At 45.7% G+C, this 21,556-nt stretch overlaps 1 protein-coding gene across 1 annotated transcript in view; it reads right to left on the bottom strand.

Annotated features, from left to right (window-relative positions):
* The window catches only part of TRIM37 (tripartite motif containing 37), a 262,079-nt gene that overhangs the window by 199,343 nt on the left and 41,180 nt on the right, over positions 1–21,556 (bottom strand). The window contains exons 7-8 of the mRNA XM_030222400.1: positions 15,566–15,688; positions 13,827–13,950 (exon numbers count right to left, since the gene is read on the bottom strand). Coding sequence (XP_030078260.1) covers positions 13,827–13,950; positions 15,566–15,688 — 247 coding nt within the window. The remainder of the gene's footprint in view (positions 1–13,826; positions 13,951–15,565; positions 15,689–21,556) is intronic.

Genomic DNA, 21,556 nt, shown 5'->3' with positions numbered 1-21,556 from the left:
AATGTGTGGACAGATGACCACGTCGCAGCTTTGCAAATTTCTTCAATAGAGGCTGGCTTCAAGTGGGCTACCGACGCAGCCATGGCTCTAACATTATGAGCCGTGACATGACCCTCAAGAGCCAGCCCCGCCTGGGCGTAAGTGAAGGAAATGCAATCTGCTAGCCAATTGGATATGGTGCGTTTCCCCACAGCCACTCCCCTCCTATTGGGATCAAAAGAAACAAACAATTGGGCGGACTGTCTGTTGGGCTGTGTCCGCTCCAGATAGAAGGCCAATGCTCTCTTGCAGTCCAATGTGTGCAGCTGACGTTCAGCAGGGCAAGAATGAGGACGGGGAAAGAATGTTGGCAAGACAATTGACTGGTTCAGATGGAACTCCGACACAACCTTTGGCAGGAACTTAGGGTGAGTGCGGAGGACTACTCTGTTATGATGAAATTTGGTGTAAGGGGCCTGGGCTACCAGGGCCTGAAGCTCACTGACTCTACGAGCTGAAGTAACTGCCACCAAGAAAATGACCTTCCAGGTCAAGTACTTCAGATGGCAGGAGTTCAGTGGCTCAAAAGGAGGTTTCATCAGCTGGGTGAGAACGACATTGAGATCCCATGACACTGTAGGAGGCTTGACAGGGGGCTTTGACAAAAGCAAACCTCTCATGAAGCGAACAACTAAAGGCTGTCCTGAGATCGGCTTACCTTCCACACGGTAATGGTATGCACTGATTGCACTAAGGTGAACCCTTACAGAGTTGGTCTTGAGACCAGACTCAGACAAGTGCAGAAGGTATTCAAGCAGGACAAGAGCGAGGATCTAGGGCCTTGCTGTCACACCAGACGGCAAACCTCCTCCATAGAAAGAAGTAACTCCTCTCAGTGGAATCTTTCCTGGAAGCAAGCAAGATACGGGAGACACCCTCTGACAGACCCAAAGAGGCAAAGTCTACGTTCTCAACATCCAGGCCGTGAGAGCCAGGGACCGGAGGTTGGGATGCAGAAGAGCCCCTTCGTCCTGCGTGATGAGAGTCGGAAAACACTCCAATCTCCACGGTTCTTCGGAGGACAACTCCAGAAGAAGAGGGAACCAGATCTGACGCGGCCAAAAAGGAGCAATCAGAATCATGGTGCCTCGGTCTTGCTTGAGTTTCAACAAAGTCTTCCCCACCAGAGGTATGGGAGGATAAGCATACAGCAGACCCTCCCCCCAGTCCAGGAGGAAGGCATCCGACGCCAGTCTGCCGTGGGCCTGAAGCCTGGAACAGAACTGAGGGACTTTGTGGTTGGCTCGAGATGCGAAGAGATCTACCAAGGGGGTGCCCCACACCTGGAAGATCTGTCGCACTACATGGGAATTGAGCGACCACTCGTAAGGTTGCATAATCCTGCTCAACCTGTCGGCCAGACTGTTGTTTACGCCTGCCAGATATGTGGCTTGGAGCACCATGCCGTGACGGCTAGCCCAGAGCCACATGCTGACGGCTTCCTGACACAGGGGGCGAGATCCGGTGCCCCCCTGCTTGTTGACATAGTACATAGCAACCTGGTTGTCTGTCTGAATTTGGATAATTTGGTGGGACAGCCGATCTCTGAAAGCCTTCAGAGCGTTCCAGATCGCTCGTAACTCCAGAAGATTGATCTGCAGATCTCGTTCCTGGAGGGACCAGCTTCCTTGGGTGTGAAGCCCCTCGACATGAGCTCCCCACCCCAGGAGAGACGCATCCGTGGTCAGCACTTTTTGTGGCTGAGGAATTTGGAAAGGACGTCCCAGAGTCAGATTGGACCAAATCGTCCACCAATACAGGGATTCGAGAAAACTCGTGGACAGGTGGATTACGTCTTCTAGATCCCCAGCAGCCTGAAACCACTGGGAAGCTAGGGTCCATTGGGCAGATCTCATGTGAAGGCAGGCCATGGGAGTCACATGGACTGTGGAGGCCATGTGGCCTAGCAATCTCAACATCTGCCAAGCTGTGATCTGCTGGGACGCTCGCACCCGCGAGACGAGGGACAACAAGTTGCTGGCTCTCGCCTCTGGGAGATAGGCGCGAGCCGTCCAAGAATCCAGCAGAGCTCCTATGAATTCTAGTCTCTGCACTGGGAGAAGATGGGACTTTGAATAATTTATCACAAACCCCAGTAGCTCCAGGAGGCGAATAGTCATCTGCATGGACTGCAGGGCTCCTGCCTCGGACGTGTTCTTCACCAGCCAATCGTCGAGATATGGGAACACGTGCACCCCCAGCCTGCGAAGTGCTGCTGCTACTACAGCCAAGCACTTGGTGAACACTCTGGGCGCAGAGGCGAGCCCAAAGGGTAGCACACAGTACTGGAAGTGACGTGTGCCCAGCTGAAATCGCAGATACTGTCTGTGAGCTGGCAGTATCGGGATGTGTGTGTAGGCATCCTTCAAGTCCAGAGAGCATAGCCAATCGTTTTCCTGAATCATGGGAAGGAGGGTGCCCAGGGAAAGCATCCTGAACTTTTCTTTGACCAGATATTTGTTTAGGGCCCTTAGGTCTAGGATGGGACGCATCCCCCCTGTTTTCTTTTCCACAAGAAAGTACCTGGAATAGAATCCCAGCCCTTCTTGCCCAGATGGCACGGGCTCGACCGCATTGGCGCTGAGAAGGGCGGAGAGTTCCTCTGCAAGTACCTGCTTGTGCTGGAAGCTGTAAGACTGAGCTCCCGGTGGACAATTTGGAGGTTTTGAGGCCAAATTGAGGGTGTATCCTTGTCGGACTATTTGGAGAACCCACTGATCGGAGGTTATGAGAGGCCACCTTTGGTGAAAAGCTTTCAACCTCCCTCCGACTGGCAGGTCGCCCGGCACTGACACTTGGATGGCGGCTATGCTCTGCTGGAGCCAGTCAAAAGCTCGTCCCTTGCTTTTGCTGGGGAGCCGAGGGGCCTTGCTGAGGCGCGCGCTGCTGACGAGAGCGAGCGCGCTGGGGCTTAGCCTGGGCCGCAGGCTGTCGAGAAGGAGGATTGTACCTACGCTTGCCAGAAGAGTAGGGAACAGTCTTCCTTCCCCCAAAAAATCTTCTACCTGTAGAGGTAGAGGCTGAAGGCTGCCGGCGGGAGAACTTGTCGAATGCGGTGTCCCGCTGGTGGAGCTGCTCTACCACCTGTTCGACTTTCTCTCCAAAAATGTTATCCGCACGGCAAGGCGAGTCCGCAATCCGCTGCTGGATTCTATTCTCCAGGTCGGAGGCACGCAGCCATGAGAGCCTGCGCATCACCACACCTTGAGCAGCGGCCCTGGACGCAACATCAAAGGTGTCATACACCCCTCTGGCCAGGAATTTTCTGCACGCCTTCAGCTGCCTGACCACCTCCTGAAAAGGCTTGGCTTGCTCAGGGGGGAGCGCATCAACCAAGCCCGCCAACTGCCGCACATTGTTCCGCATGTGTATGCTCGTGTAGAGCTGGTAGGACTGAATTTTGGCCACGAGCATAGAGGAATGATAGGCCTTCCTCCCAAAGGAGTCTAAGGTTCTAGAGTCCTTGCCCGGGGGCGCCGAAGCATGCTCCCTAGAACTCTTAGCCTTCTTTAGGGCCAGATCCACAACTCCAGAATCATGAGGCAACTGAGTGCGCATCAGATCTGGGTCCCCATGGATCCGGTACTGGGACTCGATCTTCTTGGGGATGTGGGGATTAGTTAAAGGCTTGGTCCAGTTCGCCAGCAATGTCTTTTTTAGGACATGGTGCATGGGTACAGTGGACGCTTCCTTAGGTGGAGAAGGATAGTCCAGGAGCTCAAACATTTCAGCCCTGGGCTCGTCCTCCACAACCACCGGGAAGGGGATGGCCGTAGACATCTCCCAGACAAAGGAAGCAAAAGACAGACTCTCAGGAGGAGAAAGCTGTCTTTCAGGAGAGGGAGTGGGATCGGAAGGAAGACCCTCAGACTCCTCGTCAGAGAAATATCTGGGGTCGGAGGAAGTGACGTCACCAACAGCATGGACGCTTGAATTGAAAGCTCCGGTGGCCTCGCAGCGGAAACGAATAAAACTGTGCTTTAAGACAACGCTGGGGCACTAAAAATAACAACAACACTAACCTGAGCAAAGGCGCTTCGTCAGTCTATGACTTCCTGCCGGACAACAGCTGATCTCTCAAGATTCGCGTTCGCGGGATCCGCGGCACTGCCGAAAAACAAAATGGCGGACGTCCGAAAAGGGAGAGAGTCAGTGACCACGGAACAGCCCAAAATGCAGGGGCTACAAGCGGATCAGCAGGCGATGGGTGACCCCGCAGAGGAAGAGCAACCTGGCTTACAAGTATGGCTGCAAAATATCAGTGCTGAACTTAAAGCACTGCGTACAGAGGTGGCAAAGCTGGGCCAGGATCTGCGAGGTGAGATCAGGGAGCTGGGAGTACGGCTGGAAGAAACGGAGACACAAATAGATGTCCATAGTGAGGCCCTGAGCTCGCTAGATCAGACAATCGTTGAAATGCGGGGTGACCAACAACTGCTACAAGATAAAATAGAGGACCTAGAGAATCGAGGCCGCCGTAGCAATTTGCGGTTCCGAGGCGTACCCGAAACTCCATTATATCAGGATAGCGAGCAAGTAATACAGCAAATTGTGCAAGAACTATTCGCCAAGAGCGGAGCTACGCAGGAAAATGCGACAGTGCAACTTGAAAGAGCGCACCGGGCGTTGGGACCGACACGAGGCAACAAACCCAAAGATATCATAGCCTGTTTCACAAGCTATAAACTAAAAGAACAAATACTAAACCTGGCGCGACAAACACAGGACCTCAAATGGGACTCTTACAATATTGAAATATATCAGGACCTAGCAGCGGCGACGCTGCGACGGAGAGGAGAGCTGAGACCCTTCACGAGACACCTTAGAGAACTTAAAATACAGTACAGATGGAGGCATCCTTTTGCCCTGGTATTCTATAAAGATGGCAAACAGCACCAAATACGGTCACTCGCAGAAGCCAGGGTGCTTTGCCCGGAAACGGCTGAGTTGGAGGAGCGGCGAGAAGCAGGCCCGGGAGGAAAACTCACTACTAGAGCTATCCCGCCGAAATGGCAGAGAGCAGGGAAAGGACCAAAAAGACTACAGCGCCAGCAATCCGCATCGCAGATCACCTGAGGAGGAAAAGGACAGGCACCAGGAAAAATTAATAACTCTATAGTTGTTGTTGAAGTTGAAGTTAACTATGTGGACTACCACCCCAGCGCTGGACATGAGGTAGTTTTTTGAAAAAAAAAATGTTGTTGCGGCGAGGCCCCGAGGAAGCGCCAGCTGTTCCTTCCTCTGAGTAGGCACACGAGTAGATTGTAAAGTGATGCCTAGATTGTGTGGGGGGAGGATGGGAGGGGGGAGAGGGGAGGTTATTAAGGGGATCATAGGGAACAAAGGCAGTCTAAGTGTGGAGCAAGTAAGGGGTATGGAAGTGGTTGTTGACCAAATTAAAACATGGTGGAGGGGCGTAAAACTATGTGATCAATCTTAATGGGGGATATTAAATGTATGTTGCTGAATGTCAGAGGGCTGAATATACCCAGAAAACGGCAGCTTCTGTTTCGGGAACTAAAGCGACTTGGGGTAGACATAGGATTGATACAGGAGACTCACCTCAAACCTAGATATGAATATCTATGCACCAACAAGAAATACCCTATCATTCATTTTGCCTCAAATACAGACAACACAAAAAGCAAGGGGGTACTGGTGGCATTCTGTAGTGGTAAGCCATGGGAAATAAAAAAGGTTATAAAAGACAAAGAGGGGAGATACCTGCTGATAGTAGTTGCACTGGGGGAAAGAACATATACACTAGTGAATGTGTACTGCCCCAACGCAGATCAGGGGGAGTTTCTCCAAAAGGTAGACCAGACTATCACCAGACATGTAGAGGGAACTTTATTGGTAGGAGGCGACTTTAACCTTACCCTGAATCCCTTATTAGATAATACAGCAAGTAAGGCAAACTATGCCAAACAGGACAGGAGGAAACTACACGAGTTTATAACACGCTGGCAGCTTGTAGATTATTGGCGAAAAGACAATCCCGTTCAGCGGGCATATACATGCCATTCTCTATCACATCAGTCGTCATCCAGAATAGACATGTGGCTGGGGGATACCTCCCTACTGGGCTCAATAGGTGCGCAATCTATACTTCCTCACACATGGTCGGATCACTCACCGGTGACACTAATAATCAGAGAGCCAGTTTCTGGTAAGAAGACACGGCAATGGCGCCTTGATGACGCCCTATTGGCAGACCCATCTAACATACCCCAGATAGAAGCGAAAATTCAGGAATATATTCAATTCAATGATAATGAGGAGGTCTCCCCAACAGTGCTATGGGAGGGATTGAAAGCGGTGATAAGAGGACACTTGATAGCTTTGCGATCTAAGAGATGGAAGGAACGATGTGCTAAAGAAACTGAACTGCGCCAGTTACTAGCCCAGACTGAGCAGTTAATTCAGGAGGGAATTGAGCAAAACCAACAGGAGCTCAGGGGACAGGCGCATAACATCCGCACGCAGATACAGGAACTGGAGCTAGCAGATATAGCAGAAAAACTGCAGAAAGTACGCCAATCATATTTCGAATTTGGGAATAAACCCAGCAGACTATTGGCTCACAAACTAGCTCAACACACTAGCAGAAACATGATCAGCGGCCTTAGAGACGCAGAGGGAAAGACACACACTGAGCCAGAATTTCTAGATACGGCCTTTAGCAGCTATTACCAACACTTATATAGCTCCGAGGGGAGCAGTGGAACAGAAGAAATTAGGGCTTATTTAACAAATGTAGATCTTCCACGACTCCCAGAATCAGCAAATCAAATATTAGGGAAACCCATAACACAAGAAGAGGTGGAACAAACGATCAAGGGGCTCGCCATCCACAAAGCACCAGGGCCAGATGGGTACACAAATAAATTCTATAAAACGTTTGGAAAATATTTGGCCCCCTTACTGGTACGGGTATTTAACTCCTTGAACGAAAACACAGGCCTCCCACCGACATGGAACCTGGCCACGATCACGGTTCTCCACAAACAAGGCAAAGACCCACAACAATGCAGCTCTTACAGGCCCATATCCTTACTGGGAGTTGATTACAAAATATTCTCCAAAATTATGGCCACTAGGCTGCAGAAATATCTCCCACAACTCATCCATGAAGACCAGGCAGGTTTTGTGCAAGACCGACAAACCTTTGATAATATTAGGAGGGCCCTACAGGTTATCCAAGGAGCCCGTGCGCTTCAATCACCTCTTTGTATATTATCATTAGACGCGGAGAAGGCCTTTGACCGGGTCAGCTGGCCATTCCTATTTGCAGTATTACAAGAGATGGGGGTGGGAGGGCGTTTTGCGGAATGGATACACCTAATATATAAAACGCCCAGCGCAGCTGTGCGGGTTAATGGTATACTGACTAGCCCTTTTCCCCTGCATAGAGGAACGAGACAGGGCTGCGCACTATCGCCCCTACTATTTGCTCTAGTAATGGAGCCACTGGCAATAAAGATACGAGCCCATCATCAAATACGGGGTCTAGTGGGAGGGGGCATTGAGACAAAGATACTGCTTTTTGCAGACGATATTTTGCTTCTTTTGAAGGATCCCCTGACTGCGTTCCCAGTACTGGAGGATGAAATTCAGACATATGGAGAGCTATCGGGCTTCAAGATTAATTTCGAGAAGTCTGAGGCACTTGATATAAATCTATCTAAAACCTCCTTAGATATACTAAAGAAACAATATCCATATAGATGGGCAACCAAGTATGTTAGATACCTCGGGGTCAACATACCACGCCAAATGGAAGAAATATTTGAGTATAATTATCCGAATAAGGTGCGGGAACTTTTCAGGGAACTGGAACGGTGGGAGGGATTAACTATATCCTGGGTAGGAAGAGTGAATGCAATTAAGATGATAATTCTCCCGAAATTGCTCTACCTATTTACGGCCCTCCCAATCGAGATACCGGACTCCTTTTTCAGGGGTCTGCAGGGCAGAATATTCTCATTCATCTGGAAAAAAAGGCCACCCCGAGTAAGGCGGGAAATGATGTACCAACCCCGAGATAGGGGGGGCATGGGGGTTCCATCCTTTCAGGACTATTATAGGGCAGCACACCTACGAATCCTAGCACTTTGGTCCCAAAACACAGGGAAATTATGGACAGATATAGAACAAAGCTGGCTAGAACCATATCCATTGAAAGCTATACCATGGCTACCGAGGCACACTCTGCGAGACCTGATCAAGAGAAGCCCCCCTTTGCTACAGGGGCCACTGAAGACATGGGACAGGGTTAGAGAACAGTTTTTCCCCGAACGCAAATACTTTAAACACACATATCTCAGATATGCACCCCAATTTGGCCCAGGAACTACAAACAGTGTATATAAAGATTGGGAAGAAATGGGACTGTATGCGTTAGGACAGATGTGCGAGGAGGGAGAGGTCCCCTCTTATTCACACTTATGCCAGGAACATGGACTATCCCCCATACAGGCCTTCCATTACCATCAAGTGCAGAACTTTATTAAATGTAAAGCGAAAGAAGAACTTGAGCTGACTGAGACACAACTTGAAAAAGGCATGACCAGGGGGGGGAATAAGGGAGGTATATCTAGAATCTACAAAGCACTCATAGCCCGAGAAAATCCGGTAGAGAGGTATACACATAAGTGGGAGATGGCAATAGGTGTTATGTTTGAACCAGCACAATGGAAAAGGGCGATCAAATCCTTACTTAGAGTATCAATCTCTAGCACCATGATTGAAAATGGGCATAAAATACTATATGGCTGGTACCAAACCCCAAGTCGCTTAGTTAAGATGTTTGGGTCAGGCTCCTCCCAATGCTGGAGGGGATGTGGATGTGAGGGCGATATGTATCATGTGTGGTGGTCTTGTGCACATGCACAGAGGTATTGGAAGACTATTGTGGACTACATAAATCTAGTGACGGCCACACACTTTGAACAAAAGGCAGAATATTGCTTGCTTCATTTTAAACCACCAGCGGTCCAGCCACATGTGCATCGGTTTGCTACGCAAGTATTTGTGGCGGGTAAATTGGTACTGGCGGCGGAATGGAAAAAGCCCAGCCTGCCGGACATCTCAAGGGTTCAAGAAAAATTGAAATATATCCACTTGATGTCCAAGCTCACGGCTTTGAATAACGGACGAATGGCCCAACACCACAAGATTTGGGAAGCATATCTCAGTTGGTCGGAACCACCAGTGAACATGCAAGAGGATAAAGACTGCGGGTAGGGAATGGGAGGGGGAGGGAGAGGGGAGGGGAGGGGAGGAGGGAAATGGGGGATAAGCTTAAGGATGCTTAAAATGGAAAAGATGACACATTGTAATAAGCAATCATCCCAAATGTTATGTACTTTGCAGAAGCAAAAATGTTTAATGTTGATAGTTATGAAAAACCATAAATAAAGAATTAAAAAAAAAAAAAGAGAAATATCTGGGGTCTTCTTCCTCTTCCCACGAGGCCTCACCCTCGGTGTCAGACACAAGTTCACGGACCTGTGTCTGCAACCGTGCCCGATTCGACTCCGTGGAGCCACGTCCACGATGGGGGCGTCGAGAGGTAGACTCCCTCGCCCGCATCGGCGAAGCTCCCTCCGCCGACGTAGTCGGGGAGCCTTCCTGGGAGGCGACGGCAGCCGGTACCGCACGCGGCACCGACGCCGGAGACCTCACCTCGGGCGATGGGCCAGCCGGCGCCACGCTCAACGGTACCGGTGGCGCAAGCACCGCCGGTACCGGAGGGGTAGGGCGCAACAGCTCTCCCAGAATCTCTGGGAGAACGGCCCGGAGGCTCTCGTTCAGAGCGGCTGCAGAGAAAGGCATGGAGGTCGATGCAGGCGTCGACGTCAGAACCTGTTCCGGGCGTGGAGGCTGTTCCGGGCTGTCCAGAGTGGAGCGCATCGACACCTCCTGAACAGAGGGTGAGCGGTCCTCTCGGCGCTGATGCCTGCTGGGTGCCGACTCCTTCGGCGACCCAGAGCTCTCGGTACCGACATGGGAAGGGGACCGGTGACGATGCTTCTTCGACTTCTTGGGACGAAGCATGTCACCGGAGCTTCCCGGCACCGACGAGGAGGACGTAGAATCCAGCCGTCGCTTCCTCGGGGCCGAGACCGAAGAAGGTCGGTCTCGGGGGGGCTGTACCGCAGGAGCCCTCAGGGTAGGGGGAGACCCACCCGAAGGCTCACCGCCACCAGCAGGGGAATGGACAGCCCTCACCTGCACTCCAGACGAAGCACCACCGTCCGACGACATCAGCAGACGAGGTCCCGGTACCACCGACGTCGATGCAGCTGTCCGATGTCTCAGCGCCGATGCAGAGGGCCGATGCCTCGATGCACTGGCCGCCGAGGATGAAGGTCTGGACGCTGAAGACGTCGATGCACTCGATACCCCTGGTGCCGATGCCGACGAAGAGCCCGAGAACAAAATGTTCCACTGGGCTAACCTCGCTACCTGAGTCCGCCTTTGCAAAAGGGAACACAGACTACAGGCCTGAGGGCGGTGCCCAGCCCCCAGACACTGAAGACACGACGCGTGCCTGTCAGTGAGCGAGATTACCCGGGCGCACTGGGTGCACTTCTTGAAGCCGCTGGAAGGCTTCGATGTCATGGTCGGAAAAATCACGCCGGCGAAATCGAAAGACGAAATGGCGAAATTTGGCACCAGAAAAATAGGAAATTTCGACCGGGGCCTAAGTAAGGCCTACCCCGACGACGAAAGAAAACTTAACGGGGCAAAAAAAACTCGAAGTAGAGGAAGGAAAAAACCCAAAGAGGTTAATCCAAACCATTTTTGGAGTTTCTCACAGAAACGAGTCGAAAACGACGCGCGAGGTCGACTTTTCGGGGCACGAACGGTAAAACACAACCGTACCGAGCGCGGAGAAAAGAAGACTGGCCGGCACAAGCCGGTTTCGGGCGGGAAGACGGCCGCGCATGCGCGGTGCGCATCGGCGCGCGAGGGCTAGCAAAGGCCTTTGCTAGTGAAGATTCCGATTGGAGGGGCTGCCGTGGACGTCACCCATCAGTGAGAACAAGCAGCCTGCTTGTCCTCGGAGAATGTCTGGCAATACCCTTGGGTAACTGAACTCTTCAGGTCACTGAAGTCAGTACAAACTGTTAAAGTAACTGACTGGATTAGAAACTGGTTGAATGGAAGGTGATAAAGGATAATGGTAAATGGAGTTCACTCTGAGGAAAGGGTCTGGTTCTTTTTAACATTTTTGTAAACAATATTATGGAAGGGTTGTCTGGTAAGTTTTACCCCTTTGCAGTGGCTACCAAGGGTATATACCCTGATGGTGTGGATAACACGAGGAGGAAATACTTTTTTTTAAGGAAAGGTTGGTGGATGTGTGGAACAGCCTCCTAATGCAGGTGGTAGAGAGGAGTCTTCTGCACAGATTTCATTTTTGTGTGATTTTTCAAGAAGTAGCTTTTTCTCACCTTCAATGTGTTCCCAAAAACAATTAAGACAATCTCACCATGATTGTGGTGACAGACAAGCAAAATGTTTGTACTCTTTTTGATTATGGTCAGGACCCAAACACAAAGACACTTGGAATGAGTGTCGAAATTCTGGTTCTTTCTACTGCATTTCTGACAAGGTCTAAATCCTGACTCCAGAGACATTCTTGTTTTCTTTGTCCCTGCACCATCAGATGACATTAACCACTTCTATACCTGACTCAATCCTGTTTATAGATGGAAAATCCAGAGTTTATGTTTAAATCTTTTTTTATTGAAGGGAGTTGAAGTTAGCCAATCCACTCAAACACACAGCAAACATAGTAGTACAAAGGAACAGGTGCAGCGCAGATGAAATAACCAAAAGAACAGTAAACTGGAATACAGAGTAAAATCCCATCCCCCACCCCAGCCACCCAGCTGTACATGACATATGTATCATTAGAAGCCTACTGTGAGTAAATATAGTTAGTGTGGCCCAAAACTATTCCCACGCCTGCTGAAATAAGATCCTTTGTTTGTTATAAAATCTTGCACAACTAGTCTCTCCATCAAGTGGGAGTGCCAAAATCTGGAGGGTGGGCACACAGCAATTAACCAAAGGATTAATATTGATTTTTTTTTGGCCATCAACATTGCTCTTCTCAAGAATCCTTTCATCTCTCTTGGCGTGAGAGAAGCCAATGTATGATTACCAAATAACAGTCCAAAGTCCAATTACACCCTGCAGGACCATAGAGATGAAACTGTGTTAAGCAGCTGTAACCAAAAGGACATTACCACCAGACACAGCCAAAACAAAATCCAGAATTTAAATTATGCACCAAGTGAAAAAATATTTTCTCTTACATGTTTTAAACATACTATTTAGTAATTTCATGGCATATTCCCTAGCCATTTTTTTAAAGTGTAAACAACCAATTTGCATTTACCCATGCCACTCCAACTCTCAATTTTATAAACCTCTATCAAATCTCCCTTCAGTCACCTTTTCTCCAATGTGAACAGCCCTAACCTCTTTAGCCTTTCCTCCTACAGGAGTCATTCCATTCCTTTTATCATTTTGGCTACTCTTCTCTGTACCTTTGCTAGTCCTGTTACATCTTTTTTGAGGTGCAGTGACCAGACCTGCATAAAATACTCATGGTGCAGTCACACCATGGAGCGATACAGAGGAATCGTGATTAGTCTGTTTTAATCTCCATTTCTCTTCTAATAATTTTTAATATCCTATTTGCCTTTGTGGCTGCTGCTGTACACTGAATGATTTCAACGCATCATCTATGATGACACCTAGATCTTTTGACTGGGTGGTGATTCCTAACGTAGAAACAAACGTTGTGTAGTTTGGGTTATTCTTCCCTAAGTGCCTCACTTTGCACATGTCCATATTAAATTTCATCCAACATTTATCAATAGAAATCAAACAAAATAAAACATGGAAAAGAAAATAAGATGATACCTTTTTTATTGGACATAACTTAATACATTTCTTGGACTTAACAAGGACTTAACAAGGACCTGGGGTTCCTAGCCCATTATAAACCATAAAGCTGTATAACACCCAACAGAAAGGACTTAACAAGGACCTGGGGTTCCTAGCCCATTATAAACCATAAAGCTGTATGTCTCTGTTGATCACCCCACCCCTCACCTATCCACACCCATCCTGTTAGAATATCAATGATATGCTTTGATGTCCCCATGCATACCTCCGACCCACCCCCATCCTCCCACCCTGTCAGACTGTCATAGTAATGCTTGAATGTTTTCACTTATATACACTGTCAGCTAGCACATTTGCTTATTTCCGATCTGACGAAGAAGGGCAACCTTCGAAAGCTAATCAAGAAATGTATTAAGTTATGTCCAATAAAAAAGGTATCATCTTATTTTCTTTTCCATGTTTTATTTTGTTTGATTTCTATTGATAACCTTAAGAGTGGACTAACACGGCTACCACATCCAACATTTGAATGCCCAATATTCTAGTCTTGCCCTCTTACAATTTCCCACAATCTACTTGTGATTTAACAACTTTGAATAATTTTGTATCACCTGCAAATCTGATCACCTCAGCAATTTCCATTTTGAGATCATTTATAAACTATGCTAAAAAAAACAACAGCAGCAGTCCCAGTACAGATCGCTGGAGCACTCCACCAGTAACCTTTCTTCATTAAGACAGCATGTGACAAAACTGAAATATATTTCAATAAAGCTATCAAAAACAGAATACGTGATCTCTTAATTTGTGCATTTTAGACACTATGGTAGCTTTCCCAAAATCATGCAAACACAAACCCATCAATGTGATCAGTTTGTTCTTCAGCTGCGTGTCAAGCCGTGCAATCATCATTTCCACTGCATTCCTGATTTCTCGCACCCGTTCATCCTTTGTACTACGTACTGCCTCAGCGTTTCTCTCCTATGACAACAGAACATAAATGAGGCTGATCTACTAAACTATAATCCTGATGACATTTAACTCTACAGTTGTTATTGCTTTAAAACACCAACCGAGTTGGCTGGAAGAGTTGGGATGGTAGAAGGGGAAAATCAATTTTCTACACAATACTTAAAGTGTTCAAGTTGTCCATTATTGTTCATTTTCATCTTTTAATTGTTAAACTCTAACACACCAACCACAGTGTTTAAAGTTGTATCAGGATACTCAGCACTGGGCCGTACACAAATACCCAGGTATAAGGCAGCCACTGAAGGTATCTGGGTACTGCCAATATTCAGCACCTGTACTCTGAAACTATTTGGACAAGTAAAAACAGCTAGTCTGCTGTTTTAACTTGCCTGGGTAGTTATAAGAGCATTAGTGCCTAAATAACATCCAGCTGTGCTCTGGCTCCGCCCCAGACTGTACCCAGAACTACCTGGATAGTGCTTGGATGGTCAGTAGAGATTTTCAACAGCATTATCCTGATAATGCCACTGAAAATCTAGGTATGGATTCAGTGAGAGTAAGTGCTGCTGAACAGCGACCTGGAAATTATTTTTACACAAGGTTATTACACAAAAAAGCATTCAAAAAAATACCCCAACTATGTGTACAAATACTGAAATGTTAGCGTTTTGCCACATGCTGCACCCTTCAGGAAACTAAGCAAATTCTGGCTTCTCCAAGTGAAAATTTACTATACACAGACCGGTGTAAATAAATTCATAAACAATGTGCTGCAGCAATACAAAAGTATACAAGTCAGCTCAGTTTAGAATTATTTGAAATCTTGCCAGAAAAATCATTTATGCAAGCCAATTTCCGTTAAAAAAAAAAAAAGATAACTACACCTCCACAGGTATTCCCAACATTCATATGAAAGAGGCCACTAACTGTGGGAAAGCTCCATTGGTAAGTACATCAGCCTTACAGTGAGTTCCCCCCCTCCCAAAAAAAAAAAAAAAAAAAAAAATAAAATGGAAATGGCTTTTTTTTTTTTTGTACAGATTTATATATGTTTGGTATTTATTTTTTTAGCTTTGCGTTGAATTTCTTCTGTATGTGTTTGGTTTTTGTTGGAAAGACTGGATGGACAGTCCAGGTCATTATCTGCTGTCATTTACTATGTTATGTAAAGTTACTGATAGAGCTACAAACCTAGTGACACTGGTATAACTGAACAATTACCAGCAAGCTACAACCATGTTAATGTATCAATGCTTTAGGTGGACAGTGAACCATCCAGCAACATCATAAGGACCTAGGAGGAAAGATGTAGGGCAACACCCTCACTAGTTTTGGTAACTGTTGGTGATGAGCAATGGGGGCTGACAGATTGGTTGTTGGTTACATATGGGAACTTGTAAGCTTATTTATCTACAATGGTAAAAAATTAAAGAAGAAAATAAAAACCAGAGAGCAATACCTTATAAAGCAGTCAAGCTTTGTAAGGAACTGAATTATGGCAGTGTAAACTAGAAAAACTGAACAGTGGGATGAGCCAACTCCCTGCTATCATCATGTGCTCTAAATGTGGTGAGGTGGTGAAGACAGTTGATCTGGTCATAAAAACAGACATGTGTCATCTTACCACTTCCTGCACCAGACTGATAAGTTCCATAAGCCGTCGCCGAAGTTTAGCCACCTCTTCATTTACCTTTGTGACATGCTGTTCATAGATTTCAGCCAGAGGTTTAAAGGTATGTCCCCCATGCTAAAAAACCAGAACAGAACATTACGAATAAGCACAATATTTGGAAGGCCAGCAAATATAAACTGCATCATTAACTGCTTTACAATTCATATACAGTACTGTAAGCTTAGCTGTAAAACATAAATTTATGGTTTATCTTAAGAACATAAGAACAGTTATACTGGGTCAGACCAATGGTCCATCTAGCCCAGTATTCCGCTTCCAACAGTGGTCAAGTTCCTGGCAGAAACCCAAACAGTAGCAACACTGGAATCCTAAATAGCAGCAACATTCCATGTTACCAATCCCAGGGCAAGTAGTGGCTTCCCTATGTCTGTCTCAATAGCAGACTATGGACTTTTCCTCCAGGAACTTGCCCAACCTTTGTTAAACCCAGATATGCTGTTACTACATCCTCCGGCAAAGAGTGTCAGAGCTTCAATATTCAACGTGAAAAAATATTTCTTCCTATTTGTTTTAAAAGTATTTCCATGTAACTTCCTCGAGTGTCCCCTACTCTTTGTACTTTTTGAAAGAGTTTAAAAAAAAAAATCAATTCACTTCTACTCATTCTACACCACTCAAGATACTGCAGACCTCAATCATATCTCCCCTCAGTAGTCTCTTTTCCAAGCTGAAGAGCCCTAACCTCTTTAGCCTTTCCTTTTATGAAAGGAGTTTTTGGTTGCTCTTTTTAAAAAATCTTTTCTAATTCTATATCTTTTTTGAGATATGGCAACCAGAACTGAACGAAATACTCAAGGCAAGGTCGAACCATGGAGCGATACAGAGGCATTATAGTATTCTCAGTTTTATTTACCAACCCCTTCCTAATAATTCCTAGCATCCTGTTTGCTTTTTTGGTCACTGCCATATTGTGGGCAGATAATTTCAGCGTAGTCTACGACGATACCTAGATCTTTTTCTCAGGTGCTGACCCCAAAGATGGACCCTAGCATCAGGTAACCAATTTGGATTGTTCTTCCTAACTTGCATTACTCTGCATTTGTTCACATTAAATCTCATCTGCCATTTGGATGTCCAGTCTTCCAATTTCATAAGGTCCTCCTGCAATTTTTCACACTTCACATGTGTTTTAACAACCTTGAATAGCTGCATCATCTGCAAATTTAACCACTTCACTTATTGTTCCGATTTCTAGATCATTTATAAATACATTAAATAGCACCAGTCCCAGTACAGATCCCTGCGGCACTCTCCTATTCACCCTCCTCGATTGAGAAAAATGGACATTTAATCCTACCTTCTGGTTTTCTGTCCAATAACCAATTCCTAATCCACAACAGAACATTGCCTCCTATCCCATGTCTTTTTAATTTTCTCATGAGTCTCTCATAAGGAACTTTGTCAAAAGCTTTCTGAAAATCTAGATACACTACATCAACCAGCTCACCTTTATCAAAATGTTTATTCATGCCTTCAAAGAAATGAAGCAAATTTGTGAGGCAAGACTTCCCTTGGCTGAAACCATGCTGATTTTGTCCCATTAAACTATGTTTACTCATATGTTCTGTAATTTTATTCTTTATAATAATGTCCACTATTTTACCCGGCACTAAAGTCAGACTTACTGGTCTGTAATTTTCAAGATCATCCCTGGAACCCTTTTAAAACAAATTGGTGTTATACTGGCCACCCTCCTATCTTCAGGTACTACGGATGATTTTAACAACAGGTTATGGATTACAAACAGCAGATCAGCAATTTCATGTCTGAATTTTTTCAGTACCCCTAGATGCATGCCATCTAGACCAGGTGATTTACTGCTCTGTCAATCTGGCTCAGTATGCCAGATTCACCGAGATTTCTTTCAGTTCCTCTGCATCACCCTTGAAAACCATTTCCAGTACAGGCAGACCTCTTACATCTTCTTCAGTAAAGACCAACACACAGAATTCATTCAGTCTCTCTGCTATGATCTTGTCCTCCCTGTATGCCCCTTTTGTTCCTTCATGACCAATGGTCTCATGGATTCCCTCACAGGCTTTCTGCTTCTGATGTACCTGAAAAAGTTGTCACCGTGAGTTTTTGCCTCTGTGGCAAGTTTCTCTTCATATTCTCTTTTAGCCTTCTTTATCAATGCATTGGATCTAACTTGCAAGTGTTTATGTTGCTTCTTATTTTCTTCATTTGGGTTCTTTTTTCATTCTTTGAATGACAATCTTTTGGCTCTAATGGCCTCTTTCACTTCACCTTTTAACCATTATGGCTGTCATTATCTCTTCTTCCACCTTTGTAAATATGTGGAATGCATCTGGTCTGGGCTTCCAAGATGGCATTTTTAAACAACGTCCATGCCTGATTTAATTTCCAAACCTTTCAGCTTCTTTTGATCCATTTTTATCATTTTATCACAGTCACTCTTTTGAAAATTAAACACTGCTACAATAGATTTCCTTTGTGGCTTCACTCCAGATAGTACCTCAAACTTAATCACGTTACTTCTCGTACTATGCCCTGCACTAAGGACTAGATCTAAAATGGCTCCACCTCTTGTTGGTTCCTCCAAGAAGCAGTCATTTATTACATCTAGGAATTTTATCTCCCAGGTGCTCCTGATGTAACATTTATCCATTTAAACCCCTAGGCATGACAGTCTGTAACTCAAATATCCAGCGCTGCTCCCTTTGTCTTAATGTCCGTCTGATATCTCCCCTTCGTTCTGTCACTCTCATTTGCTCCAACACGATGCATTTTAATTCTGAAAACTGATGTTGATTGAGTATACAATGCGCTACCATAGGTTCATAAGTTTTCCCCGCCTGGATACTGTCTGTGTTCTATCAATCTTGTTTTTAAACATCGGGATGTCTGTCCCACATAGCATAACACACATGGACACATTATGATGTATATTACATTCATCGAAGCACAGTCCGTTTTAGAATGCAAAAAATAAACTTTCTTAGAATGTGGATCCGTAAACGTGTTTGATTCCACCATAAAACTACACACAGAACAATGACCACAGACACTGTGAAACCCTTCTCTTGGTCTTCTAGTAAATTCACGATTCCACACATCTGCCGGACATAAAACATCCCCATTCGAATAAAATGACTAAAATTATTAAACGTCATTTACTCTTGTTGCAAGTTCATCCTTGTTTTCAAGATCTACGAGTGATTTTTGCTTTTCAACGTAACAACAATTTTAACGATGCTTCGATGAATGTAATATACATCATAATGTGTCCATGTGCGTTATGCTATGTGGGACAGACATCCCGATGTTTAAAAACAAGATTGATAGAACACAGACAGTATCCAGGCGGGGAAAACTTATGAACCTATGGTAGCGCATTGTATACACAATCAACATCAGTTTTCAGAATTAAAATGCATCGTGTTGGAGCAAATGAGAGTGACAGAACGAAGGGGAGATATCAGACGGACATTAAGACAAAGGGAGCAGCGCTGGATATTTGAGTTACAGACTGTCATGCCTAGGGGTTTAAATGTAGCGATCGAATGGAAAGCTTTTCTTTGACTGCTGACTCACGATTGATCAGTAGGTGACGTCAGACGCTGAGTGTATATTCATTTTGTTTGAAAAAAGAAGCCGCCCGCCATTCTCGTTCCAGGGTGATTCGGAGACGGAGAGAGATGTTATGTGCTTGGATTAGAAGAAAAAAACTCCCCTGAAGCATCTATGTAATAGCAAAACAGGGCTTCCCTGTCGAGATTTGATGGACTTTAAGAGTACAATGTATATGAGGCTGGACTTGACTATGATTTTTGAAGATATCATCAATTGAGTTAAGTACTCTTTCCAAGCTTTGAGAAATGTGAATTTTGGGTCTCCTTTACAAGTGTTTGTTGTGGCACATGGCAGTGCTTATGTGAAAGTTTATATAGTGGAGTTTTTTTTGAAGACGTATGATTGTAATGGTTCCCTCATTATACCAAAGGCGCGTCCTTTAAGAACGAGGAGTTTCCGAATTTTCTGAAGTCTTTTTTTCTCCACTTTTTTTCATTTTTTGACTGCCATAGTTGCCCCCAAACAGGTTGTATATAAGGTAGGATTTTTGAATTTTGCTGATAATATATTCTACCTATTCCAGAAATATTCAGGGTAATTGAAACCACCCATCATTATATTATTACCCTATTTGCCGGCTTTCCTAATTTCTAAAAACATTTCTTAATCTGTTCATTCTGTCCTGACGGATGGTAGGAAAGCCCTACAAGAATACTCCTTCCTTTCACATATGGAATTTCTATCCATAATGATTCCATGCTGCTATCTGTTTCATACAGAATGTTTATTTTGTATTTCTCAAATCCCTATTTAATATATAGCGCAACCCCCCTCCAATTTGATCCCCTCTATCATTGCAATATAATTTGTACCCTGTTAACACGGTGCCCCATTGATTGTCCTCCTTCCACCAAGTCAAGTTTTACTTTGTTTATTCTGTTCTAAATGTGATATTTTTTGCATTCTATTTTGAAATTTTATGCTGACTGGAATATAAATATGTGCAAATAAAAAACACACACACCTACAACTACTGAAGTATCAAATACCTAGAAAGACTGTGTTGGAATGCACTTCTGGTGTAATTAAGTTCATAAGGAAAATATGTGGCAGGTCTTTTAATAAAGCTTAGCCTGAGCTATCTGCAGCAGGGTCCATAAGAATTAATTGGGCCCTGACGCAGATAACTCAAGCTAAGCTTTAGTGAAAAAAAACCCTTGTTATTTTAAAAATTTAAGGCTTGATTTTGTCTTATGGAGAAATTAGGTCTTACCTGATAATTTTCTTTCCATTAGTTCTTCACACTATTCCAGGACAAGAGGGTAGTTATGTCCATCGACATGCAGTTGGAGATAGAAAATCCAGAACTGAGCACTACTACCTAGCCACGTGCTAGCCGCCCAGTTCTTCAGTACTGTACATAAGCCAGCAGAAAACCAACCTAATGCATGAACAGCAACCAACAAACCAACAAGGCAAAAAACCCCCAAAACCAACGACAAGATCCAGAACAGTGAGCAGAGCAGTCAGAAGCAACACAGGCCGAAAACACTGGGAGGGCTCCTGGAATAGTGTGAAGAACTGATGGAAAGAAAATTATCAGGTATGACCTAATTTCGCCTTCCATTACGTTCTATCCCACTATTCCAGGACAAGTGGGATGTTCAAAATCAATCCCTGCGAGGGTGGGACATCAGCCCTGCTGCTCTTGACCGCTGCCCCAAAGGATGCATCCTATAATGCTTGCTGAAAGAATGCAATGATGACCACATCACTGCCCTGCAAATGTCTACCGGAGAAGACAAAGATGTCTCTACCCACGATGTCGCCACACGCCTAGTCGAGTGGGCCTTCAAACCCAAAGGCGAAGCCTTCCCTGCCAGAAGGTAGGTGGACAACACCGTCTCCTTCAACCAGCGGGCAATGGACGCTTTGGAGGCCATTAGGCCCAACTTCTGTTTACCGAACAAAACAATCTATCCGAGCGACGAAACTCATTAGTCGCCTCCAGATACTGGATAAGAACTCTTCGAATATCCAGAAGCCGCAAGGACGCATACTGGCTCCCCATGTCCTGCCGACGAAAGGAAGGCAGCTCTACCGATGGATTAAGATGAAATTCCGAGACCACCTTGGGCAGAAAAGATGGCACTGTTCATAGAGACACACACCCCCCCCCCCCTCCGAAAAACGGAGAAAGGGGTCCCTGCAAGAGAGTGCCTGGAGCTCAGAAACGCGACGGGCCGAAGCGATAGCCACCAAAAATACTGCCTTCAGAGTAAGATCCTTCAGGGAAGCCTGACGAAGAGGCTCAAAGGGAGGACGCTGAAGCGCTCCAAGCACCAGATTGAGATCCCAGTCAGGGCAGGGAGCCCGGAAGGGTGATCG

This window comes from Microcaecilia unicolor, chromosome 13, assembly GCF_901765095.1.
Source record: "Microcaecilia unicolor chromosome 13, aMicUni1.1, whole genome shotgun sequence".
Taxonomy (NCBI): domain Eukaryota; kingdom Metazoa; phylum Chordata; class Amphibia; order Gymnophiona; family Siphonopidae; genus Microcaecilia; species Microcaecilia unicolor.
This window is presented reverse-complemented; position numbering and strand designations above follow the sequence as displayed.